The 20,332-nt window shown below is 59.5% G+C and overlaps 4 protein-coding genes across 4 annotated transcripts; 1 reads left to right on the top strand and 3 right to left on the bottom strand.

Moving 5' to 3' along the window:
- Positions 1-321: 321 nt before the first annotated feature.
- Positions 322-978, bottom strand: VTJ83DRAFT_7319 (uncharacterized protein; the record flags this gene model as incomplete). Its single annotated transcript, XM_071014128.1, has 2 exons — positions 322-665; positions 714-978. The coding sequence occupies 2 exons, from the start codon at positions 976-978 to the stop codon at positions 322-324; spliced, it is 609 nt and encodes a 202-aa protein (XP_070863536.1).
- Positions 979-2,958: 1,980 nt separating this feature from the next.
- VTJ83DRAFT_7320 (uncharacterized protein) lies at positions 2,959-5,240 on the bottom strand (the record flags this gene model as incomplete). Its single annotated transcript, XM_071014130.1, has 2 exons — positions 2,959-4,912; positions 4,987-5,240. 2 exons carry the CDS (start codon positions 5,238-5,240, stop codon positions 2,959-2,961), a joined length of 2,208 nt encoding a protein of 735 aa, XP_070863537.1.
- Positions 5,241-7,982: 2,742 nt separating this feature from the next.
- Positions 7,983-10,365, bottom strand: VTJ83DRAFT_7321 (uncharacterized protein; the record flags this gene model as incomplete). The annotated part of the gene is made up of 3 exons (XM_071014131.1): positions 7,983-10,000; positions 10,051-10,182; positions 10,242-10,365. 3 exons carry the CDS (start codon positions 10,363-10,365, stop codon positions 7,983-7,985), a joined length of 2,274 nt encoding a protein of 757 aa, XP_070863538.1.
- Positions 10,366-17,833: 7,468 nt separating this feature from the next.
- Positions 17,834-19,608, top strand: VTJ83DRAFT_7322 (uncharacterized protein; the record flags this gene model as incomplete). The annotated part of the gene is made up of 3 exons (XM_071014132.1): positions 17,834-18,570; positions 18,632-19,234; positions 19,299-19,608. 3 exons carry the CDS (start codon positions 17,834-17,836, stop codon positions 19,606-19,608), a joined length of 1,650 nt encoding a protein of 549 aa, XP_070863539.1.
- Between the last annotated feature and the right edge of the window lie 724 nt (positions 19,609-20,332).

Below are 20,332 nucleotides of genomic sequence, written 5' to 3' on the forward strand. Positions count from 1 at the left end.
CCATCGTCGCCACGGGGAGCCGTTGTATGTATGTAGTGTACATGTACATATAGCATGCTAATGCACCCAACGGACGATCCTCCGGGGTGGGCGTGCCGCCCTGGTCTCTCGCAAGGCCCGTGGTCGTTGATAATGATGATGATGTCGTGCTTTGGCAGCTGCGTGGTTGGTCAGGGTCAGGCTCAAGCTCGAGGGGAAATGTGCGGTGCAATGGCGGCATTGTGGAGGCTAATGATGTCTTTTTTCTCTTGTTCTGTTCCTTTCGTTCCCATAATTAAGACCCCCAAACCCCAGAGAGGACACACCCCCCCCCCAAACTCCTTAACTCCGTGAACCCCGTGTTGCAACCAAAGAAGAAAACAAAAAAAAACGCGCCAAGCTGTTCCTGCTCCGTGGGAATCGTGTGACCCTGTCCTTAACGCCGAAGAAAGCCAACTCCAAGGGTGAAATGACGAAATGTCGTGGTGGGGTTGCATTTCGCGGGGTGGCGCGCTCTTTGGTGCCGTTGGCTGGCTCTGCTGAGACTCTGCACCGTCTGCTCCCTCCTGCATGCCGCGGGGCCGGCGTCCGCGCAGGGTCCAGCGACGTTTTGCGTTGCTTTGTCTTGTCTTGCGTGCCTCGTTTCTCATCTCGGCCAGGGCGCCCAAGCGTCGTCGCCTCGGCGGCTGCTGCACCACGCGCAGAGGCCGTCTAGCGAGAGCCCCATCGCCAACTCGACGCCGACACCTGGCGGGTGAGAGGCTGTGATGGCTCGCCGCGATCGCTGTCCATGGAGCGCTTCTCGGTTGGCGAGGACGGGCGCGGGAAGTAGGAGGGGGAGGTGGTGGTGGTGGTGGCGGTGGTGCTGCTGTTGCTGCTGCTCCAGAAGCTCGGGGGAGATGGCAGCGGGTTGAGCTCTGGCGATGGCTGCCTCGCCTTGCGCCAGGAGGAGAGGATCTCCTTGCCGAGGTGAGCAGAGATGGTGTGGGTGGGAGACATGGTGATGATGGTGTGTTGTTTGAGTTTGTAAGCCGAGGAGCTGACGGTCAAAAGTGTCTGTTCTGAGCGTTGGGGAGGCGTGTAAGTGGCCGTGATGATGATGATGATCGTTCCGAGTCGCACAGAGGGCTGGGCTCCCAACGTATACGCAGTAAGCGTTCGAGCTGACGAGGGTTGAATCCAAAAAGATCCGTGATGGCACGACAAGGGGGAGGGGGAAACGATGGAAGACGGCTTGAATTTAAACAAGACAGCCCAGAGGCCTAAACGCGCCAGCTTGCAGGCATCCATCCATCCATCCATCTTCTTTGACACGCCTCGACATTTCATGCTCCGTCCGCACACCCGGCCTCCCGCCCCAACCATACGCTCCCCTTTCCCGCCAGATGGAACCCACCGCGTGGCGTGTCCGGAGCCGAAGCGTGAGCAGTTCGCACTCCCCCTGGCCGGAAAAAGAGCCCCATCCCGCCCCATCCCGCCCCATCCAAGTCACCCCTTTAGGCCCTGGGGAGCCAGCCCGGCCAATCACGGCGGCGCCATTACCAAGAATCGTGGCTGAACGGCTGGCGCGGTAGAGTGTGGCTTGTCGTTCTGGGCTGATGTCGCCGGCGCGTGCAGGTCCGCTGACGGCCAACCGGGGCGGTCTGGCGCCCAAATCGACCCATGTTTGCCTCTTTGGCCTTCTGTTGTTTTTGTCATCAGCCCTGAGCTCTTCCGCCTGACCACACACACCCCCCCCCCTCCCCCACTGGGGTGGCCCCTGTATGCGTATGCTGGGTCCTCCGTATGTAGGCTCGAAGCCAATGAAGGACGCACGGCAACGGGTCAGGATAGCCTAGCAGAAGGTCTCCTATCCCCTTGGACCTAAACGAGTTGCTTGCACCATCTGTCGAGACAAACGCGTGCTGGCTACGAGCCCGGATGCCAACGAGGCCCACGGAGTTTGTCAGCATGCCCGGTGTAGATGCGAGGCCGAGCTCCAGCGAAGGGGGGGGGGGGGGGGGGGGGGGACAGGTGCGCGATTGTCCACCGCCGGCGATCTGGATGGATGGAGCTCAAGCACCTGGGTGCTTAGATGAATCTTGTCAAAGGATGACTGACGTGTGCAAGGGAAGAAAAGAATCCTCACGGTCCAGCTGAGAAGGTCGTTTCCCGGACCCCGGTCGGGAACCGGACCCGGCTTGGACGGTGGAGACTAACACGGCACTCAACGGCTGACTGGACATGGGCGGGTCTAAGTTAACCCTTGGGGCCCCCGACGAGAAGAGAAGTAAATGCAGAGAGAGAGAGAGAGAGAGAGAGAGAGAGAGACCAAGCGAAAACTGCTGAGCTGACACACCGCTCCTGCTGCTGTCATGCATCCATCACTACCTACATTGCAAACAACGTTAGGTAGTTCCTGGTCAAATGTCTAGCTAGTATGGACTACTCTCGCCTTGCATATACTGTGTACAGCGTCCCATCCTATCTCATCATCCCGGTCCCCCCCCCACAACCTGCTCGCTGCCCAGGCACAGACAGGGCTTCTTCGAGAATCGCCTTGGATCTACGATGCGGCGAACCATCATTGGCGGCTCTGTGGTCCTTGTCCCTTGCCAAATGCTAGCCATCGGAGACGGGCTCTCCTCCGACTGGCCACGGATCTCACCGGACCTCGCGAGACCGGGCCTGCTGACTTTTTGTGCGGGTCCCCCTGGCTCCGGCAGGGCTCCGCGGAGGCTCTTGGCCTGCCGTCCGACCCGGGGTCCGGGAAGAGAGGTTGGACGATGCATTGCCTGCACCCGCCCAGGCAGTCGGTTGACACGAACGCCAAAGTGCCTCGCTGCCCGCTGCTCGGCGCCGGCTCCGCGTTTTGCTGCCGACATGGCCTGTGCTTCTTTGCCGGTCGCTGCCATCGCTGCTCCGGCGGCAGCCGGCTTCTTCCTGTTTCTTCAAACCCGACGCGACGTCGAGATCGACGTCGGCCCTAGCGACCCCCCTTCATGCATACGTCAGCTTGGACTCCGACTTGTAGCCCTTTTCGGTCGGCTTGATGTCCTTGATCGGATGCAGCATCATGGTCGGCAGGCACGTCCTTCCGTGCTTCGCCTCCCACTCGGCGCCTCCGATGCCCGTATCCTCGTACCCCATCCAGTTGTTGTACAGCCTCTGCGGCGGCGTGGCGCGGTAGTACCACGTAGCGCCGCCGAACCGGCCCTCCTGGCCCCAGCCAAACGCGCTCCCGAAGCTGCCCGATTGGCCGCCGGGCCCGCCGTTGAACCACTTGTCCAGCTGCTCGCCCGACCAGGCGCGGTCGAAGAAGACGGGCATGGGCGCGTACACGGCCTTGAGCCCGTGCAGAAGCGCCACCGTCTGGGCCACCATCTCGGACGCGGCGTGGTTGCCGCGCAGGTCCTCGCGGTGCATGACGTCGAGCAGCCTCCTCGACAGCCGCGACTGCGTCACGATGGTCGCGCGGCGGGGCAGCCGGCCCCAGGAGAAGTCCCGCGAGCGGTACCCCCAGATGGTGTTGCGCATCACCCAGTTGCTGTTGACGGGGTCGAAGATGGGCGCGAGCTCGATGAGATCGGCGTCCTCGCCCACGCCCCAGGCGTAATCGTCGTCCTGGGGATCCTCGACGGGCGGCTTGGGGCCGACGGGATCGACGACGGGGATCTTGGGAGCGCCCCAGACGAGGTCGCCCATGCCGCTGCCGACCCGGCGCCGCCCCGCGGCCCGCTGCTCCACCTGCTCGCGGAACCCGGCCGAGTCGAAGTCGCCGTGCACCGAGGGGATGTAGTACCGCTCGTTGCGCTCCCAGAGCCCGCGCCTCGGCTGGCGGCGCGCAAACTCGCCCATGCGGGCGAGCACGTCGTAGTGGTGGCCCACCACGCGCGAGTCCATCTCCCAGTTCCAGACGAACTCGTACTCGCGGAAGGCCTGCGCGAAGAGCTGCACGGGCAGGAACTGGCCGTGGTACACCTTGCGGGCCTTGACCGAGGGCAGCCCGGCGCCGTAGGCGCGCGTGATGAGGGCGTCGTTCCACAGCACCGAGATGGAGCGGAACTCGGCGGGGACGTGGGCCTCGAGCGCGGCCTGGTAGCCCTCGTCGGTCCAGAGGTTGTGCTCGTTGTCGCGGATCTGGACGAACAGGTACACGGTGAACTCGCCGCCGCTGCGGAGGTTGAGCTCGGCGATCAGGGAGCGAATGACTTGCTTGTCGTTGTCGGTGTAGATCTTGCCGGTGTAGCTGCGCAGGAGGAGGGCCGTGCGCGGTTCGCGTTCGATGGCCGTGTCGTTGTTGCCGGAGGATGCAGGCTGCTTGTGCTGCGACTTGACGGGCCGCGGCTTGCGCCAGAAGCGCCGGAGCGTCTGGTCGACGGAGTCGCCCTCCTTCTCCGCCGCCCTTTTCGCGTCCGAGGACGGCTCCTCGCCATCCTCATCCTCGCCGTCCTCCTGGACATTGAGATACTCGTTCTTGGGCCCCTCCATGACAAACCTCGCCTGGTTCAGCGCCACGCACCTCTCCTGCAGCTCCCCCCAATCCACCTTCTCCCAATCCAGCGGTTCTCCGTCGTCGTCCACGACCGGCAGCAATCCATACTGTCCCAGCCGGGTCTCGCGCTCGAAGCAGAGATTCCGATCCAGCCCCAGCACGCTATAGCTCCCGAACCCGGGCTCTGGGAAGCCGGCGGGCCTGCCCCTGAAGACGCGCACATCTTCGAGCACGCGGCCCGCGGGTCCCGGGCAGGCGACGTGCGGGGCGTGTCGGGAGAGCCACTCGGCGGTGTTGTATTGGGGATAGGGGTTGAAGGCGACGGGCTGGGCTTTGCTGAAGCTGACGATGGTGGTGTTGGGCGCCGGGCCGAGCTTGGCTTCGTCCGAGGGGTCGCGATCGTGTTGGCCAGTGAGGGAGACGAGAGTGTTGCCAAAGATGGTGTTGTGGCCGGGCTTGCTGGTGGCGAGGGCGACGGGTTAGCGCGACCATGTCCTGGACCTGTCGTCAGGGAGGCGGGCGGGGGGGCGTACCTTTCAAGCAGGCGGTGTTCCTCCTCGAAGAGGGTCCTCTGGGCGCCGAGCTCCTGCTCGCGGCGCTCGCTAGGATCGCGGTCGAACGACTTGCCGTCTCGGAGATACGGAACCTTCTGCCTCAGGGGCTCATTCTGGTGCACCACCACGAGCAAGCAGACAAAGAGGAACACGAAGACGGTGGGTAGAACGGTCCTCGGCCGAGCCAGCACCCGGCGGGTCTGGGTTTTTACCACTCCTGCCTTCACCAGCATCGTCCAAGGTTCTGTATAGGGCTGGAAAATCGCGATATGGTGGTCTTGGAAGCGCAAAGGATGGATTCGAGTTCTTGATCAAACCAGACGCGACAAAGGTGAGGATGTCGGGAAAAAAAATCCAAGAATCGCCGACTCGATAAAAGCAGCAGGACGTAAAAATTCGCTCGCGCCGAACGAGTGAATGCGCGAGACGGAAGAAAAGAAGAAGATATCGACTGGCTATGAAAACGAGCGTGGATGGTGTGTATGTCGCTAACGTTGCTGGCCCGACATAACGAAGGACAGTCGGTCAGAGGGCCAAGGGCGAGGGAGTATAGTAAAAGGTTGGGAGAGAGAGAGCGAGAAATCCAGGAGCAACAGGGATAGATGGTGCTAGCCCAGGGCCGTTGGTGGAGTCGAGGTTTCGGGAGTCGGCGAGCCAAAGGCCTGTCGCGTTGCGCCGACGGGGTCCATGGCGCTATTCAGGGGGTTGGTCCACGTCCACCTCGATAAGGGGACGGGCCTCCAAAGCGCTTTAGTCATGCCTGGTTGTTGTCCATTGACAAGAATTATTTCCATGAAGGTCTGGAATCCAGCTCGGCGAAGTGAAGCAGAGAACAGCGTGCCTCCCGCAACTCTGGCAACTAGGTGGTTGAGTACTTCGTACCTTGCCTCGGGCTTGCTGTGTACTGCGATGTACATACTGCGTACTGCTAACCAATCATGCTTAGCACGAGATTGGTCCGTCCCTGCCCAGTGGCTGTCCCTGCATCCGCCCCCTGGCTCAACACAAACGCGCTCCCCATCCGCGGGTTCCAGAAGTCAGGGTTGGACAAGGGTCACGCGGCGTTCTAGACCGCGCGCGGCGCGCTCCACCCAGGAAGGGAAAGTCAAACGCTTTTCGAGGATCGACATTTTTTTGACAAAAAAACTGCACGTCTTCCATTGCACCGATCGAGCGAGAACACACAGAGCTGTGTCAGGTCATCCCACTCCACAAACCAAACAAAACAGGGCAGGCTGATGGAACTGGAGGAGGATCAGCAAAAACAACCCACACAAAGAGACCCGAAATCAGAAACGGCCAACCCTCCTGACTTGGAGCTGAAGACCAACCAAGTCATGTTCCAACCCAAAACACGCCTGCTCCATCAGCAACGACGGGATTGAAGAGTTTGTCACTTCCCGGCCCCAAGACACGGCTTCTACATGATCCAAGCACAGCACGTCCTGTGCTGTATAGGTTCTTGGGTACCTAGGTACCCTACCTATAGTACTGAGGTGCTCAGAGCCAGACAAGCCACATACTAGTACTACTACACAGTACATACCTTACCTGACCGGGCATGGGGTTACCGGGTCCATCCCACTACTGTGTAGGTCCCATCCTTCGAAAGCCCCCTCCCCCCAAGCTGAGGATTCGGGCTCGTGCATATCTTGCTGTGCTTTCCTTGACAAGCCAAACGGCCACACCCAACCACCAAAAAGGATGGATAGATATGTCGTCTGCAGTGCCATGCGGCACGGATCGCCCTCCCGACGCCGAGTCAGATTAGCGATCCTTCCCGAGGCTGTGGGGAACCTCTGCTGTACAACGTCAAATGCTGACACCGACACCCTGCCGCGGGCGTCCATAGGTATTCTGTTCGTTGATGCCTAAGGTACCTATTTATTTTGAGGTCAATCAAGCCTGCGCTGTAGCCTGCGCTGTAGCCTCCTTTCGATATCAAGGCAAATCAGACACTGCTGTGTACCGTAGTCCACGAGAATCCACGGCGATACTTCCGCAAGGCATGACAGCTGAGGCTCTGGCCAGTTGGCACGCCACCAAGCGTGGCTTAGGGTGAAAACGACCAAAATCGCCGCCATCGGCGTACAAGACAGCCACCAAGACATCGGGAGAAACACATTACATTAGGTCAACCAGCGTCCTGCAGTACTGTGTCGACATCCTCGCAGGTACCCCATCTCTACCATGCACGTCATCCCACCCCCTCCTCCATGCTATATCCATGCCGCCTCCCAGTCTACCCATCCCTACCAACGCCCCGTCAAACCTCCCTACAGCCGTCTCTCATCCAAAGCACATTCTCACCACTCCAATGGAACATGGACGGGCAAAACGCACTTCCGTTAAATATATCCCGCGTCAGCCTGAGACATGGCGGTCGGGAGGTTCGGGAACATGAAGACTCATGTCTCAGACATATCCGAAACAATGCATCCGACCGTTTTCCATGCGTCCACAGCCCAGTCCACGCGTGCGGGGCGGTGTGGTCGACTCTCGTCGGAAAAGAAGAGATGAAACAACCCCGCCCGACTCGGCGTTGACGCCAACCATTTGTCACCAATGACACAAGCCTTGCTCGTTTGGCGATACATGTACGTCGGCGAATATTAAAACACGCCAATCATGGATCCCTTTCCGGTTTCTGGCCATACGCCCAAAGACGAGAAGAAAAATAGATAACTTCGGGGGGCTGTGGGTGACAAATACCGGAGAATGCATAACAAAGCCCAGTCCAAAAATTCCAATAGGGTATAATGAAGAGAAAGCACAGCGATCAGGGTATCGAAGAGAGAAGCAAGAAGGAAGAAAACAAAGGAAGGGCCCCACCCAATCCATGAGTGCCCCAGCGAAGAGAAAGAAATGTCCAAGAAATCCCAAGAGAAAAAAACAAATTCAAAATAGGCCAAACATCAAGATGCGCCTGGCCGTCCAGTGGGGTGCCCCTCTCATCCTATCGCTGTTTTGCCGTTTCACATCATCATTCCAAGCCTCGTCATCCTCTTTGTCATAGCAGGCGGGCGCCCTCCCGGTCCGAGCGGGCTCCGGTTGTAACCTCCTCCCATTCCCGGCCTAGGACCGCCGGGGAGGCCCATGTACGGCGGACGAAGCCCGCTGTTACCGCCCGGGGGACCATAGGGACCAGGGTAATTGTTGGCCCTGCCAACCAGCCTCCAGGCGTCCTTCTCACAGTACGCCTTGCCGTCAACCTCAAAGTACCCATCCCGCAGGACCATGCCGCACTCGCCGCACTTGAAGCAGCCCACATGGTGTTTGACGCCCGAAGACGTGTCTTCCAGGTACTGTCCTTCGATACCTCGGCCGCAGCTGCCGCAGAGGCTGCCGTTGAGTTTGTGGTAGTGCAATTCGCAGTAAGGACGGTCGTCTAGCACGTAAAACGTCGCCGTCGGGAAGGGCTCTTTGCAGGTGGTGCAGACGAAGCAGGCCTTGTGATAGCGGCCTGTGAGGCGGCCGTCGGCGCTTGAGATGGACTTTCCGATAATGGGATCGCCACAGGCTCTGCAGGGGCCGCGGCTGGATGGGGCTGTCGATCCCTTGGGTTGGGATTGAGAGCGGGTGTGTGCCGGTGGGCGGACTCGTGGTTCTCGTGGCTCTCGTGGTTCTCGTGGCTCTTGCAGCCCCCCGGGAATTAGCTGCCGAGGTAGTTGGGGGGGCTGATTCTGCGGCTGCGGTCGCAATTCTTCGGGCGGTGATTGGCGCCTCTCATCAACGCGCTCCGGTGATCTTGGCCACCGCGGAGACGGGAGAGGCTCGGTTGCGCTCGGAGAGTGTATGTTACTTGGCATTGGGCCCCAGAAAGCACCCTGCGGAGTACGCGGGGATATAGGGGTGGGCGGGGGCATCGGAGATTTGCTTCTGTCAAGTGTGTTCTGCATGCGAGGGTCGATGCGCGGGTCATATCCGCCTTCGCGCGGAGGCCGTCGCTCGGGCGGGGGAGGCTTTCCCATCTTGTCCCTGGGGATGATTTTCAAGGGCGCGACCGTAGGCGGCTTTGGCCTCATCCCGTCCACGGGGGAGTGGATATCCGATGGCATAGCATCATAGGAAGGACCCTTCCCCGACCGCGAGCTTAGCGACCTCGGAGGGCTGGTCCTTGAGCTCGCCTGGCTCCCCTGGCTGGGTCGACGCTCTGGCTGACTGCTGTTTACCGAGTTGCTCGATGACGTCGACTCCGAGGGTGTGTGATACGGGTTCCCAATTCCGAACTCTTCGGCGAGATTGATGACGGGAACGTTAGGGTTTGGAGTCCTCGGCCGTATCATGCTGCCTTCTCGCGGCGGCGGCGGCCGAGATGTATCAGGACCTCTGCTGGGCCTCCTCGCGCTTTCGCTCGCCGTGGGAGGTCGTTCGTTGGCAGGACTCTGAGGGCCCACGGAAGGCTGCAAGCCTTCGGTTCGTAGCGGCGCCGTTGGCGTGCGTTGCGGGGGGGCAAACCGGTCGCTCTGGAGGGGAAAGGTTTCGGCGCGATTCGGAGTCATTGGCGGTTCGTCCGTGTTCGCTAGTGGTTTCCCAGGGGGGCCAAACCCCCCATATCCGCTCGGTGCCTTGGGCATCTTTGGTGGCCCGAAGCTGCTGCTGCTGCTGCTAATGTTGGAAGCCGAGGTTCCTGGACGCTCGTTTACATCGGCGGGGCCTGTGCGCGACGATGTCGAGGGTCTGCGGTACGGATCAAAGGGGCTCGACATCTTGCTCATGGCGTCGAGGCGGTCCTTCAAGCTAAGATTTGGCTTTGGCGGTTTGAGGGACAGCGGCGGGATCTCGGGCCCTGAATTGTCATCCAGCCCTCCGTAGCCTCCTGGCCTGGCATTTCTGGCTGGGGGCGGTGAGTTACTCGCAATCCGCGGGCCGGCGTAGTCGTCCGCATCGCTGGAGCCGGGCCCTCCTTCCGGCGTCAACGGTGATATGCTGTTCTGCGACCCGCTTGAGACGCTGACCGGCGTCACTTGGCCCTGACCCGCGAAGGCCTGGTCTGGTTCTTGGTCAGCAACACCTGGCGGCGTAGGTGAGGAATATACATACTGGCTGCAGAAGTGTCTACTTCCGGGGGTGGTGCGGTTCGCGGCTGCTCCTTCGGGGCGAGCGGGTTGCCGAAGCTGGGCATATTCGTCATCAGCCTCCCAAAAATCGAGGCTGCAGGCAGCGGTGGTGTTGCTGCGGGCGCCGTTAGTTGCCACATGCATGAATGGAGGGAGCGAGAGCTGGCGACGTACGTTCTGGTGGGGAGCCCGAGCTACCACAGGTGTGCTCGCCCATCAGCGATATCTCGACTTGCTCGCCGCATGTTGAGCACTTGACCATGGGCATGAACCGCGATTCCCTTCCTACTGCAGCCATGGTGAAGAGAGAGAGAGAGAGGGAGAGAGAGCGCGTCGTAATGTCGATTCGGTGGTGCTTCGGTGCAGGTGTGAGTGGTGGAAGGCGCGGCGTCGCGTGTGAATCGATGTGGCCCCCCCAGCTCGGGGAGCGTCTGGTGCTGTCACCAATGCAACCACTCCTCCCCGCTTCGAGATTCAAGACGGCGGTGTGTTCGTGCTGCTTGGTGTTGGCGTCCGTTGCCAGAGAAGTTTGTCAAGAAGCCTGAGGATGTCGACCGTGTCTGGGGACACTCGGGCGGGAAATGGGTCGAAGTAACGGAACAGTAGGGCGTTGTCCGAGTGGTGTCCGGGGAGGCAAAGGCGTTTTTTACTAGCACCTCACCTCCGCCGCCTTCGCCGCAAGCCCGACCCAAGCCTCGACAGCCAGCGTCTTGACTCGCCAAGCCGGCTCCAAACGGCTCCAAAGGGTACTGGACCGACGAAACAATCTGGGGATCCGATGACAAGCTGCTGCGGATCAGTGTCTCGAACGCGGCTCGTGAAGGAGATGCCGACGGAAGCGGCAGGATTTGGGTGGATGGACAGCAGGTCCAAGGTTGGGCCCGAAGAAGAGAGCGCACAAGAGCTGCGGACGATGAAGCCCGTCCCTTACGGCGACCCCTGGCCGCCGACCTGAGGCAGGGACCGTGTCGACCGGGAGTGGAGGAGTGGAGGAGTGTGGGGCCGCCGTCTCAGGGGGGTCGGTGCCGAGAGCAGTTTGACCCGATTTGGGAAGAGGTGGGCGAAACAATTGTTTGTGATTGCCTGGACTTGCGCGGTGAAGAGCAGATGGAGAGGGCATCAAGCAGGCCTGACCCTGGCCCGCACCGAGTCCTTTTGAACAATAGCGCATCTGCAGCTGCTGCCGAAATGGAGGTTGAAGAATGCTCTGGCCAACGAACCTCCGCGAACGCCCACGAACACCCGGAATGGACAAATGGACGCACCATGTACCTGTCCGCGTTGCTCCTGCGATCCCTCTCTGCGTTGCCCTGCGCCGCCCTGCGTCGTTCACAACGCCTTGTGCACGGTGGCTAAACCAGATCTGTCGGCTCCTGCCAGGGTCCCCGTACATACGCAGATCGCCAAAATTGGCGGTTGCGAGGGGGCCATTCAGAGCGGTGAGCGGCGGCGCGGTGGGCAGGCATGGCGAGCAGCCCTCGCTCCCGGGCAGCGGTTCGTCTTGCCTGATTGGAGCAGGCGCACCAGCAAGAAATCTCTCAGGCATGAACGGGATGGCGGGATCGTGGGGTCGTGGGATCGCTGATAACGTTAGTTGGCCCTTCAACATCCGCTGATTCCCATGGGCACCCCATGAGAATTCTCCGGTCTTCATTTCGGCGCCGTTCCCGTGGCCGTTGCAACCACCCACGCCCGGCAAAATTGGTCTCCATTATGCGACAGCGATCGAGAACACCACACGCTCGCCTTCCCTGCCGCGTCGAGGCTCTCGCAATCTCGCGTCCCCACACTTGGCTCTCGCCCGCCTGCCGCCGTCCAACGAACGCCTCCTCGGCTGTTGGCGCGGGTACCTTGCAGGCTTGCACGACACCCACAAGCCCCCATGGCTGGTGCAACCTGGCGCGCCCAGGAAATGATCATGAAGACTGCTCAATCCACCTGTCTTGGAAGGCGTGTAAGCTGGGCCGGGATATCAACAACCGTCAGACACCGCGGCTCTACAAAACGTGGTGCAGGACATTACAGGATGGCCCGCGTCTCAGGTTCTCAGGTTCGATATGCGTGCTGCTGAAACGTTATAGGTCAAGCTCTGGCTTGCCTGGTGACTCGGCGTTGCAGCGGCTCGTCTTTTTCCTTCGCCCTTCGTCGGGACTTCGATCACGATGAACGAGAAGGGCACCAGCGGACCCGGGGCAGAGGCCCTCTTCTGCAACGTTGCTCTTCTACTTGCTCTGGCGCCAGATGATTCAATAATTATGGGCGGCTCGTCAACAAATCGCAGATATTCCGGCTGTCCATAGGGCTCGTCTGCCTGACGCGCTGGCAAGGCGGTTCATTCCCCCTCCAAGCTGCTCTGCCCCAGATGCGTCCAATGATGGGGCTTGGAGGGTCACCCGCGTTGCCAAGCCGGTTCTGGACCCAAGACCCCTGCTGGCCAATGCTGGGCAAGGACCGCTTCCAGAACCTCCTCTTCCGTCATCAGCCTCTGTCTCAGCTGGACCAACCTCATCTTGCTTGCCAATGTTCGGCAGGTCCGTCGAATGGAACAGCGGCATGTCAAGTGCCGGGATATTGTCATTTGGAGAAAGTGTCCAGCGAAGGAATCAGGAGTCAGGTTGGCCGTCGACGACTGGTACCGACAGGAAGAAGGTCTCCTTTGAGGTGCTCAGCTCTGCGGCGCTGCGCCGCAACAAGCTTACATTGCCGAACTCAAGCTCCCAGCTGTCGCCAACAAGCATTCCCTGGGCCATTCGTGCGGTTCTCGTGGCTCGTTCGTCAAGCATGTCGAACATGTCTAAGGCTCAGACTCCCGTCCAAGTCAGGCCATAGAAACAGGACTGAAGCCAGGTTGTCGGCCCGCAGGAGCATGGGTCAGCAAGCTGATGACGGTCATTGACATGGACGATCGAGGAGGGTGATGACTTCCGGAACTCTGCGCCGAAATACTACTACCCCTTGGCCAGCTCCGCAGAAGTTCTAATGAGTTAGTTAATTAGATGAACTTTACTCCATGATCAGGTGGGCTCGAGCTCAGACATGTGGGGCAATCAGAAGAGAAGGGAATCCCTGATTTGGGGTGATCTGCCACCACGGCGATGGCTGTTCTCGCTTTTGGAACACGCAGCTTCTGAGACCAAGTTCCTCAGAGGCTGAAAGAGAAGAGGCCAAAATCCAGGAATTCCCCCTGCTCGGGTCGAGGGTGTTCTGTTGTATAGTCCCAGGTTTCCAGTCCGAGCCAGAGTCTGAGCTGGCAGGTTGGGGGGGGGGGGGGGGGTCATCAACCCATTGCTGATAACTAGTTATTTACTTACTGCCTATGGCACAGCGCATTTCCGTCGTCGCCCAACTTCTGAGCTAGTTCCCCACATCCTAGGCCGGCAATGGTTCTGAATAGGATTATATAACGCTGCTCTGGTTAACCCCTGGATCATAGACCGGTTGGCTCGGGTAGTCGGTTACAGGATCCCTAAGAGGCTCCCAGGACGCTGTCCGTTACAAGAGGTTGGCTCCGTGAGACCTCCATAGAGACTGATTGGTCCAGTTGGACAGGCGTTACCAAAACCTCATTTCCCGAGAATGACCCTTGGAAGCACGTCGTTTCGATGAGATATCCTCGGGAGTAGCATCGTAGCCACCATCGCTTCATCACGATGCCCAATTCCTCCGTATTGTTGAGCAAGAGACATGGCTAGCGGCAAGAGCATCAATCATGAAGAGGGTCAATCGAGGCATCGAGACTCTCATCCTTCTTCTGTCCCGGCTGCCCAACACTTGGCCAACAACGTGATTGACCAAGGAAGGTTCGCTTGTCGTCGGCGTCATGAGATAGTCCCCGATGGCACTGGCGGCATGGAAGCGGGTACAGGGAGTTCGTCCCACGTAGATGAGTGTAAGTGAGATGTTTCTGTTCGGTCTGGTTTACCTTGGCTCATTGCGCGTATGACAACAGGATCTTGGTTATCGTATCGCTGGTTCAAGATCCGTAATGCTCTTGGCTGGATGGCAACGACGCGCGCTAAACCCGGCCTCAAAGTGTCGGGTCTATCTCTTTTCAAGCTCTCAGGTGCCACGCATAGGCGTCAGGGTAGCAGCATGCTCCGTGGGCATGTTGTAACTGGCCAGTGTTAGTGACAACGAAGGCCTCATAGAGATGAGCCTCCCGTTGTTGGGCCTGACACCCCAGAAAAGGCTCGCCACGGTCTCGTCTATCTCTTTTGGACAGTTGATTTCGAGAGTCGGATGAAAATGAGCGGCACGGGCCGGCCACGAGTTCATCCCCCTCCCCGCCTGCCGATCCCGAGATCGTGTGAGCGGCACCGGCACTAGCCCCTCATCACGACTACGAGAGAGTCGGGACCATTGCGCAGCCGAGGGTTGAACGCTTGTCGATAGGGTTCTCCCTGACTCTATAGCCCCCCACTCTGTCCTCTCAGGAATCTCAGACGATGACCAGAGTCCGACGAAGTTTACTCCACCTGCCGGCCGACGGAGGGCCGGCTGCGAGCATCACACCATCGAGAGCTCAGCGGTCATCCATCAACCGCCCGACCAAACCCCACAACCTCGCTTGTTGTTACTCCAACCAGAGCTTCGATTCAATATTTATAGCATTAAGACGTACGCGCTCTTGCAAACAACAACAATCCTTCGGGCCGCAATCTAATACAGGACGCACGCCGCCGGAAGCAAGCCAACGTCGACCCCGCCCCGCCCCCGCCCCCGCGCTGCGCTCGCATGTCTCCTCCGATCTCCGAGCGGGTGCTGTGGATGCTGTACGACGAGAGCCAACCAGCCGCCGTATACTGCCGGGCGCTGAGGGTGCAGGATTTCTGAAGGCCAACCTGCAGGAACGAGCGGTTGGGGTGATGCGTGTTGCACTGCACACCCCGCATTTGGTCATGTTGGGTCACCTATCGCGCTTCACGGGCCACATGTCCCATTGCGCATATTGCGGCGAGAGAGGGCGCAGCATCTTGCATGCCCAGAAGGGATGGCGATAGGTTTGGGGGGGGAGGGGGGGCAGGACGTCCTTTGGACCACGCAGCTGCGCATTGGGGCCCAGAGGTTGCGGTTGCTGCATGACGAGCCATCCGAGATCAAGGCAGGACATGCAGCGCGGGATGCTCGCGAGCCGTGGTCCGAACGCCGAAGGCGACCCGCTCTTCGGCGGAACTACCTAGGCAGGATGTGGGTGTGGGTGGTTGTTGGTTGCGTCGTACTGCGTGCTGCAATGCACGTGAGGTTGGCGTAACCTGGCCCCAGGTTGCGGCAAACCGGCGGCGTTTTCTGCCATGCGAGAAGGGGCCAAAACAAGGTTCTGGGCGTGCCTGGGAGGGAAAGACAACAGCTTTCGACACCCTGACCTAAGCATGTCGTCATGGAAGGGAAGCATATCAGAGACAACTATATGCTCTGGATCCTTGTTCTTTCGCTGCACCTTTCACCGCTTGTGCCGCTCTGACCAACAGCAAGTGCGCCTCAGGAGGCGCATTGGATTTGTTCCCAACCTACCTTACCTAAGGTAAGCACCGGCCGGCCACCGCCGGCATCCCAAGGCGCCGTGTGTATGTATGTATGTATGTATGTATGTATGTATGTGGGTATGTATGTATGCCTCGTGGGGGTCAGCGTTCGGGTCCTTGCCGGTCGACCGAACACGAAGAGGGATTCGACCGAGCGGACAAACCCGAGTGGATGACCCAAGAAGTCTCCAATGATGGCCGTGATGATGCTGAGGTCCCGCATTTCCACGCCGGCATCGCTCGTTATACACATACATGTGGATATACGCTACAGTAGGCCTTCTTTGGGCATCCGTGATATTCGGTGCATGGCTGACGAGCGCGAGAGGAAGGGCTCGTCGTCTGGGTCATCTCCCTCACCAATCCCATCTGGGAAAGATAATTTTGATAAGACCGTACATATATAATTATAGAAAAGGACTGGATCGATTCACTTCGTGATTGATTCCAGTCGACGTATTCTGTAGAATTAGTGCCAAAAGTTCGATCGATTGGAGGAAAAAGCCAGGTGGGTCAAGCCAAGGCCGGACCACATCAAATACCAGGTGCACATCACGTGCAGGGGTCACCATAGTTACCACTAGCCGCACAGACACGTGGATTGGCCTCCCGCTTTTTCGGAGCCTGCCCCCCTTTACAGGAGCACGGGTGCTGCAGCCTTTCTGGTGGATCCGGGTCTGCCGCCGGGGCCCCTCGGGAATCTCAACAATCCAGCACATCATCGTTTGCCTGCCCGGTCCCCGGAAGTGGCCGGGACCCTCGTCTGACCGAGGGGCTTCGGCGAGCGGCATCTCGGGCAGCCGACCAATCAAGGGCCGCGGCCAAGCGATGGAGCTGGACCCCCTGCCCCGCAATCAGGCCCCGCCAACAAGAGGAGCCGATCATGTACTTTTGACGCCTCCAGTACAACTTATCTCTTAGTGGAGGGGCATGCGACGACAAAACTTGGGGGGCTCATTGGCGGGGGAGGGGTTCCGAACCTCCATGGCTCAACATTAGGGAACCCGGGATGGGACGGAACGTGCAGGACGACGCAGCCTGTCCGGGGGTGGGATAAGACTGTCAGCCGTGACGAAGCCGACTCCGAACGCTCCTGGAGCTTCAATAGTGGGAGGTGCAAGCAGCAAACCAACAATCCCCAAACATCCTCGTCGTCGTAAGTCGACTCCTGGTGGACCCTAGGAGGGCTCTCTATCCAGTCAATGCCTTTGGCTGGTCGGAGGGTATGTGCACGGCGAGGCGGGAGGGTCAGGAACATGCATCCTTCGCCTCCCCTGCCCTTCCGCATGCTTCCATGCCACTCCATCCCAGACAGACATGAGGTGTCGGTCGTCGCCGCCGGGCCGGTGCTTTGTCTGTCCGTCACTCCGTCGGGAGCTCGAGGCCGGTCCTGGACCAGGAGGTAATTGGTGTCTCCAGACTCCCCAGAGGGCCGCGGTTGGCCCCCACCGATGTCGATCAATACAGAAATCGAGATGGCGACGGGAACCTGGACAATCACGTCCTTTAGCGCCCGAACAAGCCGGCAACGTGGAGACGAGACACATCGGGTGTGCAACACTGCAAAGTCGACGTTGCTTTGGGGAGGCATTAGCGTAATCTCACCGCCTTGTTAAAGGAAGAATCCTAGGGAAAAACAGATTCGCGAAGAAAAATGGCCCGTTGGGAGGGACCCATTCCACCCCCCCCCCCCCCCAAAGTCCCCTCCGTCCCAAGTGTGAATTGTGGGTTCCAGCAGCCTGACGTTATAAATTGCAGTGCCTTCCCTTCTCCTCCGTTCCCGCTCCTCCCGCCCTTTTTTGCCTACCAAAAAAATCAAGTTCGGACCAAACAAACCTTGAACCTAAGGCACCTATTGCCAAAACCCTCTTTCCCAACCTCCCTGAACCTTTACTCGCTGGTCCTCGATCGCACTCGATTTGAGTGGCGGTCGGCTCCAACCGTCAAAACGTTTTCCAACCTTCTCAACTCGTAAGACACCTACCCTCTCTCCGCACCCTCTTCTTCCCTGCCCTCCTCTTCCTTTCTCGGCATCAACACACAAATCAACCGCTTCGGCCAGGCCACGCTCGTTTGCCTGCTCACTTGACGTCCCCAATCACGTGCTTACACTCATTTTCCAGGGTCCATCACCCCTTCGCAGGAGCCCGTTGCTCGGCCTCGCCCGGAGGTGCAGCGGACTCAATCGAGACACAGTAAATCTCGGCTTCCAGAACGACCTTAATTCCGACTTCCTCTGCAACCATGGCTCCCCACGCTGAGATCGACGCGGCCTCCGCGAACGGTGGTGGACACCAAACCAACGGCGCCAATGGCCACGCCAACGGCAACGGCGTCGCCGCTCGCCCCAAGTTCGTTGTCAACTCGCCCAACGTGGTGTACGCGGACGGCGAAATCCGTTCCACCTACACCTACCGCACCACCGAGGTGTCGGAGGGCGAGGATGGCACCCGGATCGTGACCCCCAAGGAAACGGTCTACGACTTCAAGCTCGACACCAAGGTCCCCAAGCTCGGTGTCATGCTGGTCGGCTGGGGCGGCAACAACGGCTCGACCGTGACCGCCGGCATCATTGCCAACCGCCGCGGCCTTTCCTGGCAGACCCGTGACGGTCTCCAGAAGGCCAACTACTACGGTTCCGTCGTTATGGGCTCGACCCTGAAGCTCGGCACCGACGCCAAGACCGGCCAGGACGTCAACATTCCCTTCCACGACATCCTGCCCATGGTTCACCCCAATGACTTCGTCATTGGCGGCTGGGACATCAGCGGCCTGAACCTGGCCGAGGCCATGGATCGCGCCAAGGTCCTCGAGCCCACCCTCAAGGACCAGGTCCGCAAGGAGATGGAGGCCATGGTTCCCCTTCCCTCCATCTACTACCCCGACTTCATCGCGGCCAACCAGGAGGATCGCGCCGACAACCTGATCCCGGGCAGCAAGGCCTGCTGGGAGCACGTCGAGCAGATCCGCAAGGACATCCGGTACGTGAACCAGGATTATTTGCTGTGTGTTGATCGTTGGCCCGCTAACCCCCACCGCTAGCGAGTTCAAGGCTGCCAACAACCTGGACAAGGTTATTGTGCAGTGGACCGCCAACACGGAGCGCTTCGCCGAGATCATCCCCGGCGTCAACGACACGGCCGACAACCTGCTCAACGCCATCAAGAACGGCCACGAGGAGGTTTCCCCGTCGACCGTCTTCGCGGTGGCGTCCATCCTGGAGGGTGCTCCCTTCATCAACGGCTCCCCGCAGAACACGTTCGTCCCGGGTGCCATTGAGCTCGCCGAGCGCGAGGGCGCCTTCATTGGTGGCGACGACTTCAAGTCCGGCCAGACCAAGATGAAGTCGGCCCTCGTCGACTTCCTCATCAACGCCGGCATCAAGCTCACCGCCATCTCGAGCTACAACCACCTGGGCAACAACGATGGCAAGAACCTAAGCTCCCAGAAGCAGTTCCGCTCCAAGGAGATCTCCAAGTCCAACGTGGTCGACGACATGGTTGCTGCCAACTCGGTCCTGTACGCCCCGGGCGAGCACCCCGACCACATTGTCGTCATCAAGTACGTCCCGGCCGTTGGCGACAGCAAGCGCGCTCTGGATGAGTACTACGGCGAGATCTTCCTCGGCGGCCACCAAACCATCTCGTAAGTCACAAACCTACCTGCCCAGTGCGCGAGGGGAGGACCTGTTTGCTAACCGGCTCCTCAGCATCACCAACGTCTGCGAGGACTCTCTGCTCGCGTCGCCTCTGATCATCGACCTGGTCGTTATCGCCGAGCTCATGACCCGCCTCCAGTGGCGCCTGCACTCGAACGAGGCCCAGGGCGCCAAGGGCTACAAGAGCTTCCACAGCGTCCTCAGCGTCCTCAGCTACATGCTCAAGGCTCCCCTGACGCCCCCTGGCACCCCGGTCGTCAATGCCCTTGCCAAGCAGCGCGCCGCCCTGGCCAACATCTTCCGCGCCTGCATCGGCCTCGAGCCGGAGTCGGACATGACCCTGGAGCACAAGCTGTTCTAAATGCGGGGCATCTCCCCGCAGCATGGCATGGGACGTTGGGTGAGCCGAAAGCTCTGAAGGAATTTGGAGGTTTCCGCTCGCTCGTACTGCCCTAGTCATGAAGGTCACTCTGCGCTGCGTTTCTGGTGATAACTCTCGGCGAGATAAACTTAGAAAATCCGAAATATATCTTGTATTTCGAAAACTTGCGAGCCCGTGAAGTCTCATTAGGATGTGAATATGATTGAGAATCGGGGTAATGACTAGATGCCTGTTGTGATCAGCCTCCTCCTGAGTGAGGGCCGGCCCGTAGGCACTTCCAGGTTCTCATCTGCCTCGCGGGGTTGTGGGGGTGGGGATGCAACGATCAGTAAGTACCTAAACATCAGGACGCCATGTCTGTCTACAGAGCTCCAGGAAAGCCACATTTGCAATCGAGTGGGAAATGGGGGATGTTGCAAACCCATGACGTTTTGTCCATGAACGGCGATGCGGGGCCACGAGAAGAAAACTATGTAGCAGCCATGTTCTGGTGCTATGAACAAGGAGAAGAAACTCGTCGTAAATTTGGAGCAATGATGCTAACTTTGAGCATATACCTCGCCAACCGATAATACCGCATTGACATAGATGCATGCGGTCTTCGTGGCGGATATCATCCAACCCTGATCGCCCTGTTGGATCGGAGCCGATTCGGGTATCCTTGCTAAATGCTTCGCAAACAATCAAGCCAGAAACCCCGCTG

This window comes from Remersonia thermophila, chromosome 7, assembly GCF_042764415.1.
Source record: "Remersonia thermophila strain ATCC 22073 chromosome 7, whole genome shotgun sequence".
Taxonomy (NCBI): Eukaryota; Fungi; Ascomycota; class Sordariomycetes; order Sordariales; family Chaetomiaceae; genus Remersonia; species Remersonia thermophila.